The sequence below is a fragment of the Electrophorus electricus genome, chromosome 6, assembly GCF_041902795.1.
Source record: "Electrophorus electricus isolate QZ-2024a chromosome 6, ASM4190279v1, whole genome shotgun sequence".
In the NCBI taxonomy this organism is placed as follows: domain Eukaryota; kingdom Metazoa; phylum Chordata; class Actinopteri; order Gymnotiformes; family Gymnotidae; genus Electrophorus; species Electrophorus electricus.
In genome coordinates, this window is record NC_137502.1 from 1,275,001 (window position 1) to 1,287,500 (window position 12,500).

At 45.8% G+C, this 12,500-nt stretch overlaps 1 protein-coding gene across 1 annotated transcript in view; it reads right to left on the bottom strand.

The window, feature by feature from the left end:
* The window catches only part of cdh13 (cadherin 13, H-cadherin (heart)), a 265,633-nt gene that overhangs the window by 35,965 nt on the left and 217,168 nt on the right, over nt 1-12,500 (bottom strand). Inside the window, exons 9-10 of the mRNA XM_035525755.2 lie at nt 12,357-12,500; nt 11,746-11,999 (exon numbers count right to left, since the gene is read on the bottom strand). The exon at nt 12,357-12,500 is cut by the window's right edge and continues 39 nt beyond it. Of these exons, the coding sequence (XP_035381648.1) occupies nt 11,746-11,999; nt 12,357-12,500 (398 nt within the window). The remainder of the gene's footprint in view (nt 1-11,745; nt 12,000-12,356) is intronic.

A 12,500-nucleotide genomic window follows, 5' to 3' on the forward strand; every position in this document is an offset into this window, starting at 1 on the left:
CACGCTGGAGACACCTGTCTCACACTCACTCCAGAGACACCTGTCTCACACTCACTCCAGTCTCACACTCACTCCAAAGACACCTGTCTCACGCTCACTCCAGACACCTGTCTCACGCTCACTCCAGAGACACCTGTCTCACACTCTCTCCAGTCTCACACTCACTCCAGAGACACCTTTCTCACGCTCACTCCAGAGACATCTTTCTCATGCTCACTCCAGAGACACCTGTCTCACACTCACTCCAGTCTCACTCACTCCAGAGACACCTGTCTCACGCTCACTCCAGAGACAACTGTCTTACACTCACTTGTCTCACACTCACTCCAGAGACACCTTTCTCACACTCACTCCAGAGACACCTTTCTCACGCTCACTCCAGAGACACCTATCTCACACTCACTCCAGTCTCACACTCACTCCAGAGACATCTTTCTCATGCTCACTCCAGAGACACCTCTCTCATACTCACTCCAGAGACACCTGTCTCACGCTCACTCCAGAGACACCTGTCTTACACTCACTCGTCTCACACTCACTCGAGACACCTTTCTCACACTCACTCCAGAGACAACTGTCTTACACTCACTTGTCTCACACTCACTCCAGAGACACCTTTCTCACACTCACTCCAGAGACACCTTTCTCACGCTCACTCCAGAGACACCTATCTCACACTCACTCCAGTCTCACACTCACTCCAGAGACACCTGTCTCACACTCACGCTCGAGACACCTGTCTCACACTCACGTCAGAGACACCTGTCTCACACTCACTCCAGATACACCTGTCTCACACTCACTCCAGAGACACCTGTCTCACACTCACGTTGGCGACACCTGTCTCACACTCACGTCAGAGACACCTGTCTCACACTCACTCCAGAGACACCTGTCTCACACTCACTCCAGTCTCACACTCACTCCAGAGACACCTTTCTCACGCTCACTCAAGAGACACCCATCTCAGCAATGGACAAATTGCAACTGTCATGCCAACACATGTAGTGTTTCATACAGGCAAAAAGAGGAGTTCAACAGAAGTCAGATGGAGAGGCAGAGGATAATAAACCTGCAGAGAGCCACCATCAGTCAGCAGAAACCCCAGTGCAGCAATGCCTGTCCATTAACTTCTTGTTAAAGTCCATACTCACCGTCCATTCATCTCACTCTGATCTGTAGTCTACTGACAAGCTTCAGACACACACACACACAAGAAGCCTGCTTGATGTGATAATTAAAGCTACTGAGACAAAAAAAACCCCACATTGATTCTCAAGTCAACAGCTTCTCTGAAAAAATACATTAAAGTACAATTTCTTCCCGTCACACTGAGAGCCGGATGAGAACTGAGATCTTCAGACGAGGGAGATGTAGTCGTTCCTCCCTCCTGTGAGCTTCATTACACACAGAGCGAAGTCACAGTGGTAGCATGGAAGCGTGTGCTCTGGGGCAGTCTGTAGACTGGAGTGAACTCCAGCAGAGAGACGAACTGAGCAGAGTGTGTCAAGTCTCCAGAAGAGAGGACACAGTTAGACAAGTGTTCAAGTGCTCAAGTGTTCAAGGGTTCATTCAATGAAGTGAAGGTTTAGCATTGAGCTCATTGAACTCATTGAGCTCATTAAACCAGTCTAGTGGAGCATCAACACTAAATGTTAATACATGTTTGGAACATATGGCTATACAAATATACAAACATACCAGTATGTGAACATATCACATGCACACACACACACACACACACACACAAGCATTCTATTCTATGTTTTGTGGGAACTAAACTGTAAAATTGAGGTAATAGAAAACAGCATGCAATTAATTTCCATAACTTTTCATGCCTCAGCAAAGCACCATATAAAGTTTAATTTATTATCATAATAAGGCAGAAAAAGCTGCTTAATGCATGAGAATCATAAACCCACTATTAACAGAGAAAAACCTGCTATTAACGCAGAGAAAAACCCACTATTAACAGAGAAAAACCCGCTATTAACACAGAGAAAAACCCACTATTAACACAGAGGAAAAACCCACTATTAACACAGAGAAAAACCCGCTATTAACACAGAGAAAAACCCGCTATTAATAGAGAAAAACCTACTATTAACAGAGAAAAATCTGCTATTAACACAGAGAAAAACCCACTATTAACAGAGAAAAACCCGCTATTAACGCAGAGAAAAACCTGCTATTAACGCAGAGAAAAACCCACTATTAACAGAGAAAAACCTGGTATTAACACAGAGAAAAACCCACTATTAACAAAGAAAAACCCACTATTAACAGAGAAAAACCTGCTATTAACACAGAGAAAAACCCACTAATAACAGAGAAAAACCCGCTATTAACACAGAGAAAAACCCACTATTAACAGAGAAAATCCCACTATTAACACAGAAAAACCCACTATTAACAGAAAACCCCGCTATTAACACAGAGAAAAACCTGCTATTAACACAGAGAAAAACCCACTAATAACAGAGAAAAACTTATTAACACAGAGAAAAACCCACTAATAACAGAGAAAAACCCACTATTAACAGAGAAAAACCCACTATTAACACAGAGAAAAACCCGCTATTAACACAGAGAAAAACCCACTATTAACACAGAGAAAAACCCACTATTGTGGGTGGAGCTGGTCCTTGAGTGGGGTAAAAAGAATGAACCTGGTCAATGAGTTGGGGTAATAAAATGGGCAAGTCATGGCAATGATTTGAGCCAATGACTAAAGGACTATACTACACTGACAGGTTCAGGTGAAAATGACAGATATTCTATAAAACAGTTCTGATCTCAGAGTTCATATTTTTACATATTTTTGAGTGTGAATATCAAACCAGATCCTTTGCCAAAATGTCACATCATGCAAATGACTTAAATATCCTCAGCGATTAGTGTCATCTGGTCTTTATTCCAGCTGAGGTTCATTCAGAAGGCAGGTGATGTCAGCTCCACTCTCATGAGAAGGACAAACGTTCTCTGGAAGAGTCGTTATGCTTTCCAGAGATCATCTAAACCAAATCTCATCACCTCTCTCTGGACCACAAGTCTGAACCTGCAACAGAGGACTTACAGAGGACTGTCCTGGCCTGAGTGTGAGCAGAGAGTGAAGCACAAAAAGTGAGACAGACCCCAACAGTCCTGCTTCACCTCTCCTCACCTCAGTTACAGCAGGGGCATCTCAGTCTGCTTTCTGCATGAATATTTCTTTCTTCTTGCAAGTCTCTTTGATCACAGACATGAGCTCCAGAAGAATTGAGGAGACATGCTGCCAGGTGTGGTATGTTCCAGGTGTGGTGTGGTGTGTTCCAGGTGTGGTGTGTTGTGTTCCAGGTGTGGTGTGGTGTGTTGTGTTTCAGGTGTGGTGTGTTCCAGATGTGGTGTGGTGTGTTGTGTTTCAGGTGTGGTGTGGTGTGTTCCAGGTGTGATGTGGTGTGGTGTGTTGTGTTCCAGGTGTGGTGTGGTGTGGTTTGGTCCAGGTGTGGTGTGTTCCTGTAGTGTTCACACACGATGATACACACATTTGTGTGTGCACACGCACGCACACACACACACACACACACACACACACACACACACACACACAGGGAAAAGAAGCAGAGGAACCTCTGTGTTCTGTGTAGCAGTACTAAGAAGGTAATGTCTTTTGGAAATCAACAAGAAAAATTCCCAATAAAGTTCCTTAAATTCTTGGAAAAAGTGTTGGAAAAATGGCACATGAGCATTGGAATGTGAAACATATGAAGTTACATTGTAATGTAAAACATGCCTGCAGCAGGAGCTAATAAAGGAGGAGAGGAGAGACTAGGAGGGAGGTGGAGGAGGTCTCTTAAATGCCACAAAGAGAAAGGCGGGAATGAAGAAGAATGAGAGAGAGGAGAGCAATTTTAACATCAAACGAGATTTCAGCGTGTTTTGAATTTCATTACTTTGATAGTAATGCCCCCCCCCCAACACACACACACAATAAGTGAATAATTAAGGACCCTCATTATTCTCCCTCATTCCAAGCTCATAGGTATGTGTAAATATCACCCCATCCCTGTCAGAGATGGTACAGGACACACCACTGTGTCCTCTGGAACCAGCTCACAGATTTACAAACACCCAGACAGTCCACATTACATGTAGACCTCAGCACACGCAGATGTACCTGCACACACATTCTGTGTTTCGTCTGTGTGGACTAATATTTATTAGAGTAACAAATGTGAAAATATCTCCAACTGTCTCTAAGACACCAGGACTTGGTCACATGACCTACACTTTACTGCTTTTCCTCAGGTAACGTCATGTTTTATGAAGTGTTAAGTCTCTTAAGTACCGGATAGAAACAGGACAGGACCAGACTGCAGTGACCAGTGAGGACAGGACCAGTGTGCAGTGACCAGTGAGGACAGGACCAGACTGCAGTGACCAGTGAGGACAGGACCAGACTGCAGTGACCAGTGAGGACAGGACCAGTGTGCAGTGACCAGTGAGGACAGGACCAGACTGCAGTGACCAGTGAGGACAGGACCAGTGTGCAGTGACCAGTGAGGACAGGACCAGTGTGCAGTGACCAGTGAGGACAGGACCAGACTGCAGTGACCAGTGAGGACAGGACCAGTGTGCAGTGACCAGTGAGGACAGCAGAGATCATCACTGCTCCCCTGTCCTCCATGTGGTGAGAATCATTCCTGACTTTCCCACCATGGTCACAACCTCACTCACCTCTACAGGTCACTGGGCACTAAAACTTCTAAACACAGGAGCAGTTTCTTCCCTCCTGAACAGCTCAGTAGGTCCATGTGATCTGTTATGACAACCCCTGTTTTCTCCAAGAGCCATGACATGCTGCTCACAACTCCAGTCACACCATGTAATACTACATCACAGCTCCAGTAACACACTATGTAATGCCCTATCACAACTCCACTAACACACTGTGTAACTTTCTCACACAACTCCTCCAGTTCTAAAATGATGCAAGAGTTCTAGAATGTTGTGAGAGTTCTTGAATGCCACAAGATTTCTAGAATGGTGCGGGAGTTCTTAAATGACACATGAGTTCTAGAATGCTGCGAGAATTCTAGAATGTCATAGATTTTTGTGAGAGTTCTTGAATGCCACATGAGATTTAGAATGAAGTGAAAGTTCTAGAATGTCGTGAGTCCTAGAATGCCGCGAGAGTTCTAGAATGGTGCGGGAGTTCTTAAATGACACATGAGTTTTAGAATGCCACAAGAGTTGAATGCCGTGAGAGTTCTAGAATGGCACGGCAGTTCTTGAATGACACGAGTCCTAGAATGCAGCGGGAGTTCTAGAATGCCGAGAGAGTTCTAGAATGTCGTGAGAGTTCTAGAATTCCATGCATTCTGAGCTCCTTGGCTGTTACTGTGCAAGTTATGGTCTTGGAATCAAAGTGTTTGAACACTCTGCATGTCACAGTAAACTGGTTAAAACAGGCAGGATATTTGTCTCACTCAAAAACAACACAGTGCATTGAAGCCAACATGGAGTTTATGACAATGTCCTCATTGCATATCACTTCAAAAATACATGATAAAGTAACACAGCTCATTTTTTAAACGTGGTTTTTAAAAATATTCATTTCAGTCATTCAGTGTTCCTTTTTATGAATTCTGTTCCACTTCTAGCTGTAAATAGCTCTGTCTATATTACCTCCTATCATGTGTACTCTGTGTATGGACGTAGTCCCGTGGGTCAGGCTGTGTCCTGTGTACTCTGTGTATGGGCGTAGTCCCGTGGGTCAGGCTGTGTCCTGTGTACTCTGTGTATGGGCGTAGTCCCGTGGGTCATGCTGTGTCCTGTGTACTCTGTGTATGGGCGTAGTCCCATGGGTCAAGCTGTGTCCTGTGTACTCTGTGTAAGGGGGTAGTCCCGTGGATCAGGCTGTGTCCTGTGTACTCTGTGTAAGGGCGTAGTCCAGTGGGTCAGGCTGTGTCCTGTGTACTCTGTGTATGGGTGTAGTCTAGTGGGTCAGGCTGTGTCCTGTGTACTCTGTGTATGGGCGTAGTCCCGTGGGTCAGGCTGTGTCCTGTGTACTCTGTGTATGGGCGTAGTCCCGTGGGTCAGGCTGTGTCCTGTGTACTCTGTGTATGGGCGTAGTCCCGTGGGTCAGGCTGTGTCCTGTGTACTCTGTGTATGGGCATAGTCCCGTGGGTCAGGCTGTGTCCTGTGTACTCTGTGTAAGGGCGTAGTCCAGTGGGTCAGGCTGTGTCCTGTGTACTCTGTGTATGGGCGTAGTCTAGTGGGTCAGGCTGTGTCCTGTGTACTCTGTGTAAGGGCGTAGTCCCGTGGGTCAGGCTGTGTCCTGTGTACTCTGTGTAAGGGCGTAGTCCAGTGGGTCAGGCTGTGTCCTGTGTACTCTGTGTATGGGTGTAGTCCAGTGGGTCAGGCTGTGTCCTGTGTACTCTGTGTATGGGCGTAGTCCCGTGGGTCAGGCTGTGTCCTGTGTACTCTGTGTATGGGCGTAGTCCCGTGGGTCAGGCTGTGTCCTGTGTACTCTGTGTATGGGCGTAGTCCAGTGGGTCAGGCTGTTCAGTAGTTATATCACACACCCCCTCACCGAGACTAAATCCCAAACAAACAAAGCCAGCGCTTCTGACAGGATGGAAAATGCCACATCCTTATAACCAGACACATGTCAGAATATAATGATAGTCTGCCAGGCTGCGCTTCACACACACACCTGAGACGGTACATTACACACCGAGTGTGGAGAGAGAATGTACGTGGGGGGAACATGGAGAGTTACTACAGGAAACCTCTGAAGGCCAGACGACGGCTGGTGACCAGCAGGCCGACAGCAGGAGATGGTAGTATCAGTGTTCCCCATTTGTGTCAGACACCCGTAGCGCTGACGTGCACAGTTGGGACATGTGTAACTTTAAAATTACAACATGATTGGAACTAAAATTGCAGAACATTCAGAAAGAGACACACATGAAGTGACCTGGAACAACAGCGAGTTATGACCTCCTGCGATAAACGCAAACACGTTGCTGTGTGCAATAGCAGAGAAGGAAAGAGGAAACGCAAAAATCCAAAAGGCCCACAAACGCAACCACTTCCTAGAAGGACCGATTATAAGTCGCTTTTCAGTTCTACTGCTTACAATAGTGAACCTATTAAATAAAGAATTATTGATAAAAGCTGTTTATTGATATATTTTATTCTGGTATTTTTTCTAATCATATTGTGTTTTTTTTAAGCTTCATCATTCTAGTGACAATTTTCATTTACATTTTTTCAAATTCCTGTTCCCAGCAAGCCCATTAAACCAGTTATACTGGATCTGATCCTGAAGTGCTCCAGAGGTTTAATTGCAGCGGATTCCGCAGTTTGTAAACATTTAGACCTTTCCACATGAACACCTTCCTTCCAAAATGATGCTAGCACACGTGCATGTTAGCACACACAGACCATGGTTAATCACATAAAGTGTGCAACCTGTTCATGTGAAATGTCCATTCTGTTCTCACACTAGTCACCCGTGCTAATGGCTAATGTGAGCTCTACCGCTCTTCTGAGTTAGCAGTGGACAGAGCTGTACCAGACTCAGACAGATCAATGAACTCCTGCTATGATCTATTCACGTTTACGATTCAATATCTCTGAAATGTCACGGGAGAAGAATGTGCAGTGAGGAAAGAAGCAAGTGGAAGAGTTTAACGAGATGGAACATAAGTGTGAACAAACAGGAAATAGAGTAACTAAAGAACATTAATGACAGAACTGATCATATTCACACAGAGGGGTTAAACAGGCAACAAAACAACATAACACACAGGTGACATGACGAACTGGTGAGTACCACCTGTGTGGGGTACAGAATCAAAACATAAACACACGTAACAGAAAAGCATGATATAAACAAAACACCACGCGGACGCCAGCGCAGCCAGATAGAGGGAGGTGGAGTGGAGGAAACATCACAGGAAATAACTAATAATGTCACAGGATATAACTCAAATAATGTCACAGGAAATAACTAATAATGGGTGCGGTGGTGGCTCATGGTTTGAAGGCTGCTGGTTGGAGCCCCGCTGTTACCAGGCTACTGCTGTTGAGCCCCTGAGTGAGCCCCTTAACCCTCATCTGCTCCTTTCTAGGTTTGGGCTGCCTGGCAATATCCTGGCCCACACCCGTCACTGGTGTTGATGCCATGGCGGTCAGCAGTGGTGTTCTGTACCTCTGTGTGTGTGTGTGTGTGTGGAAGATGATGATGACATGAAATAACTAATAATGTCACAGGATATAACTCAAATAATGTCACAGGAATAACTAATAATGTCACAGGAAATAACTCAATGTCACAGGAAAGAACTCAATGTCGCAGGAAATAACAAATAATGTCACAGGAAATAACTATTAATATCACAGGAAATAACTCTGATTAGAGACAGGCAGAGGAAGAGAGAGATGGATTCGGATACACACACACACACACACACACACACACACACACACACACAAATACACACACGCACACACACACACACACACACGCACGCACACAAATGCCACACACGCACACGCACGCACACAAATGCCACACACGCACACACACACACGCACACACACACACACACACACACACACAAATACACACACACACGCGCACACACAAATACACACACGCACACACACACGCACACAAATGGCACACACACACACGAACACGCACACACACATACGCACGCACACACACGCACGCGCACAAATACACACACGCACACACACACACACACACATACACACACGCACACAAATGGCACACACACACGAACACATGCACACACATGAACACACGCACGCACACACACACACAAATGGCACACACGCACATACACACACACACATACACACACAAACAAATACACACACACACACAAACAAATGGCACACACACACGCACAAATACACACACGCACACAAATGCCACACACGCACACACATGAACACATGCACACAGACATGCACGCACACATGCACACACACGCACACACACAAATGGCATGCATGCACACACACACACACACACACACACACACACACACACATGCACTCACACACGCACACGCACACACACTGCATTTAACAACGACGGGGCGAATTAGGATTGGGGTAAAAAAATAAGTTTTTGTATCTCTATGCATATAGTATCACTCCTACAGGGGGCGCTATACACTCCTATAGAACATCTCTCAGACCCACTGAAAAATGGACAAAATGATGAGTGAGTGAATACAAAACATTACTATTAGTAAGACTTTCAACAGAGGTTTTTACCAAGAAAGTTAATTCTGAACTTGGCGAATATACAGACAACATAGTGAATATACAGAAATCAGGCGTTTTTACACAGTCACGCCATTTCAATTTCAAGGGACCAGGCATGTGGGGTCACATGATCAGTTTATGCAGAGAGCTGATGAAAGATCTAGAGTTGGTTTAGAGATGTGCCATTTGTATCGGTAATCTGTAGCTATTCTCATTCAGCAGGAGAACTATCAAAGTAAAAAAAAAAAAAAAAACCCTAAAAGTTGAATTACAGAGTCGGCAGAAATAGGGGACGAACACCTATCAACAGAAGACACCTACTTTACCTCCAGTGATGGATGAGGAGAGTCGAAAGAGAAGCAGACCACTTCATCTGAAATATGGCACATATGCCTATGAGAGGGGTCTTCACCGGTGATGGAAATACACACGGGGGCCACATGTCCAGCGAGAGGTTCCAGACACTCAGTGGAGGGTGGACAGCTTTGAAGACAGACAATGACCCAGAACATACTGAAGCAATGACGTGGCTCGTCAGAGCTAAAATATGTGTTAAACACAACTTTAGTACGTTGTCATTTGCCAGCCTCAATGCTGCACCTACGACCAAAGTGTTCAACATCTACAACCAGATCTACAACCAGTGTTCAACATCTCAGAACAAAGCGTTCAACACCAACGACCAAAGTGATCAACACCTCAGACCAACAACTCCTAAAACAAGCACAAAAGCGCAGCACAGAAGTTCAGCTGACAATGTCCTTCAGAAACGTTCCATGTACGGACATCTCGCTGTACTAAATGGCCTGACATTCGGTAACTGAGTACTAAATATGATGCTTTTATTTGCGATCATGCAGATTTATTTCACATGGTCTCCTAAAATAGGGGGACTATGTATAAAAAGGACAATAAAACCTACATGGTCCCCCGTTGAGATAGGAATCAGATCCAGGTGACGTGTTCCAGATGATGGTCAGGTTAAGATCAGTCACGTCGTAATTCTGAAGGTATTGAGCTGGAGGAGTGAGGTGCGTCTGCCCTGCGTTGGGTCACTTATTTTCACACATACATTCTTTTTTCAAGTGGAAAATGAAAAATGTTGACAAGAAAGAAAAAGAGAAAGTCCTCAACAATACATCGCGTTCTTAAATTCTTAATTGCCAGCAAAATGCTTTCGACTCACAAATATTATGATGTACAAGTAACAAGGGCAGGTTCGTTAGGAGGGCAGAAACAAGGGCAGGTTCCTTAGGAGGGCAGTAACATGGGCAGGTTCCTTAGGAGGGCAGTAACAAGGGCAGGTTCGTTAGGGCAGTAACAAGGGCAGGTTCGTTAGGAGGGCAGTAACATGGGCAGGTTCACTAAAATGATTTTCACAAACCACTCACTCCTCCACATCCACATTCATCTAAAAGATTACACATAATAAAACCGAAATAAACATTACAGAAATAATCAGCCCTAACAGTTTTATGTTTAGAGGATTTATACGCTCATATGAAACAAAATATAAACAGACAAACAAAAACATTTTTGCATGTTTATGGAAAACAGTCTGTAAGAACGCTGAGTGTGAGAAGGCGAAGGAGTCTGAGGCCAAAACAGATGAAAGGAAGCCCAATACAGCCTCGGGCTGGACTGCTCCATGCGTTCAGCTAATAGACCTTATCTGACACTTTGGGAATTATCGGACTGTTAGCATTAAAGCACCGTTCCCACTATATGTTTGGGGAAGGACTCCACTGCCACACAAGCTGTAAAGATAATCGTGCAAGAGGGCTGAATAACGACTTTCTTCAGCTCACGTTGTAAATGTTCCTCCCGGGAACTTCATAAGCTATCTGAGCAACTGTGGCTCTAGAAACATGGTCCATCATATAAGCAGGGCGATGGAATGATGGTCTATACAGAGGAAATGACGGTCTATAAATGATGTTCTATACAGAAGAAATGATGGTCTACACAAAAGAAAAGGTTTGTAAATGATGGTCTATACAGAGGAAAAGGTTTGTAAATGATGGTCTATACAGAGGAAATTATCTATAAATGATGGTCTATACAGGTGGTATAAATGATGGTTGATATCTGTGATGCAGAGCAGCAGAGAACAAGGGCAGTACGACAGTCAGCAGAAGGCCAGAAGAAACAGAGCAGTGTGTGTGGACAGACAGGGAAGTGTCTGAGAAACACACGATGCACCACAGACTGGAGTTTTCAGTCCTTCTGTGGCATCACTGCAAAACCACCTGGTCAAACACCACGAGGAACTTAAATCCAACCAAGATACTAGTCCCCCACCCCGCCCAAGAATAAGGGCCCAAGGTCCAAAGGTCAGCTGTGCACAGACTAAAACAGAAACCGATCGTTTTGCCTGCGTGACTGCTGGAGTTTACTCAGCTGTTGAAACATTTAAGGACTTATCTGAAGAATACAGGAAATGACATCACCTACCGTATGCTCTGGACTTGGAGGTAGTCAGGGTCAGTGGCATTGAGAATGGCCACAAAGCTTCCAGCAGGGATGTTCTCCCATTTAGTGACCATCAGAGGATCGGGGAAGAACACAGGACCCTCGTTCACGTCCTGCACGCTGATGTAGACTGTAGCTGTGGAACTGGGGCCGTACACGACCCCAGGGACCAGGGAGTCCTCATTCTCCACCTTTATCAGCAGAGTGTGGAACATGGTGTTCTCATAGTCAAGAGGCTGAGAAGGACAAACAGAGAGGAGGAGGTAGAAAACACGTGTGAATGCACAAGGCCAGGGCAGAGGGCGGGGCAGACAGGGCAGAGGGCGGGGCAGACAGGGCAGAGGGCGGGGCAAGCAAGGAGGGGAGGAGGGCGGGGCAGACAGGGCAGAGGGTGGGGCAGAGAGAGCAGAGGGCAGACAGGGCAGAAGGTGGGGCAGACAGGGCAGAGGGCGGGGCAAGCAAGGAGGGGAGGAGGGCGGGGCAGACAGGGCGGAGGGCGGGGCAGACAGGGCGGAGGGCAGACAGGGCGGAGGGCGGGGCAAGCAAGGAGGGGAGGAGGGCGGGGCAGACAGGGTGGAGGGCGGGGCCTTTACCTTAACCACAGACAGCATGCCTTCATTGTTGTCTGGGTTGGTGTGGATCTCAAAGCTCTGGTTTGGGTCTCCATTGATGATGGAGTAGACTGATCTCCACGCCCCCGTGGCCGGATCGTCACGATCATCCACAGTCAGATTCAC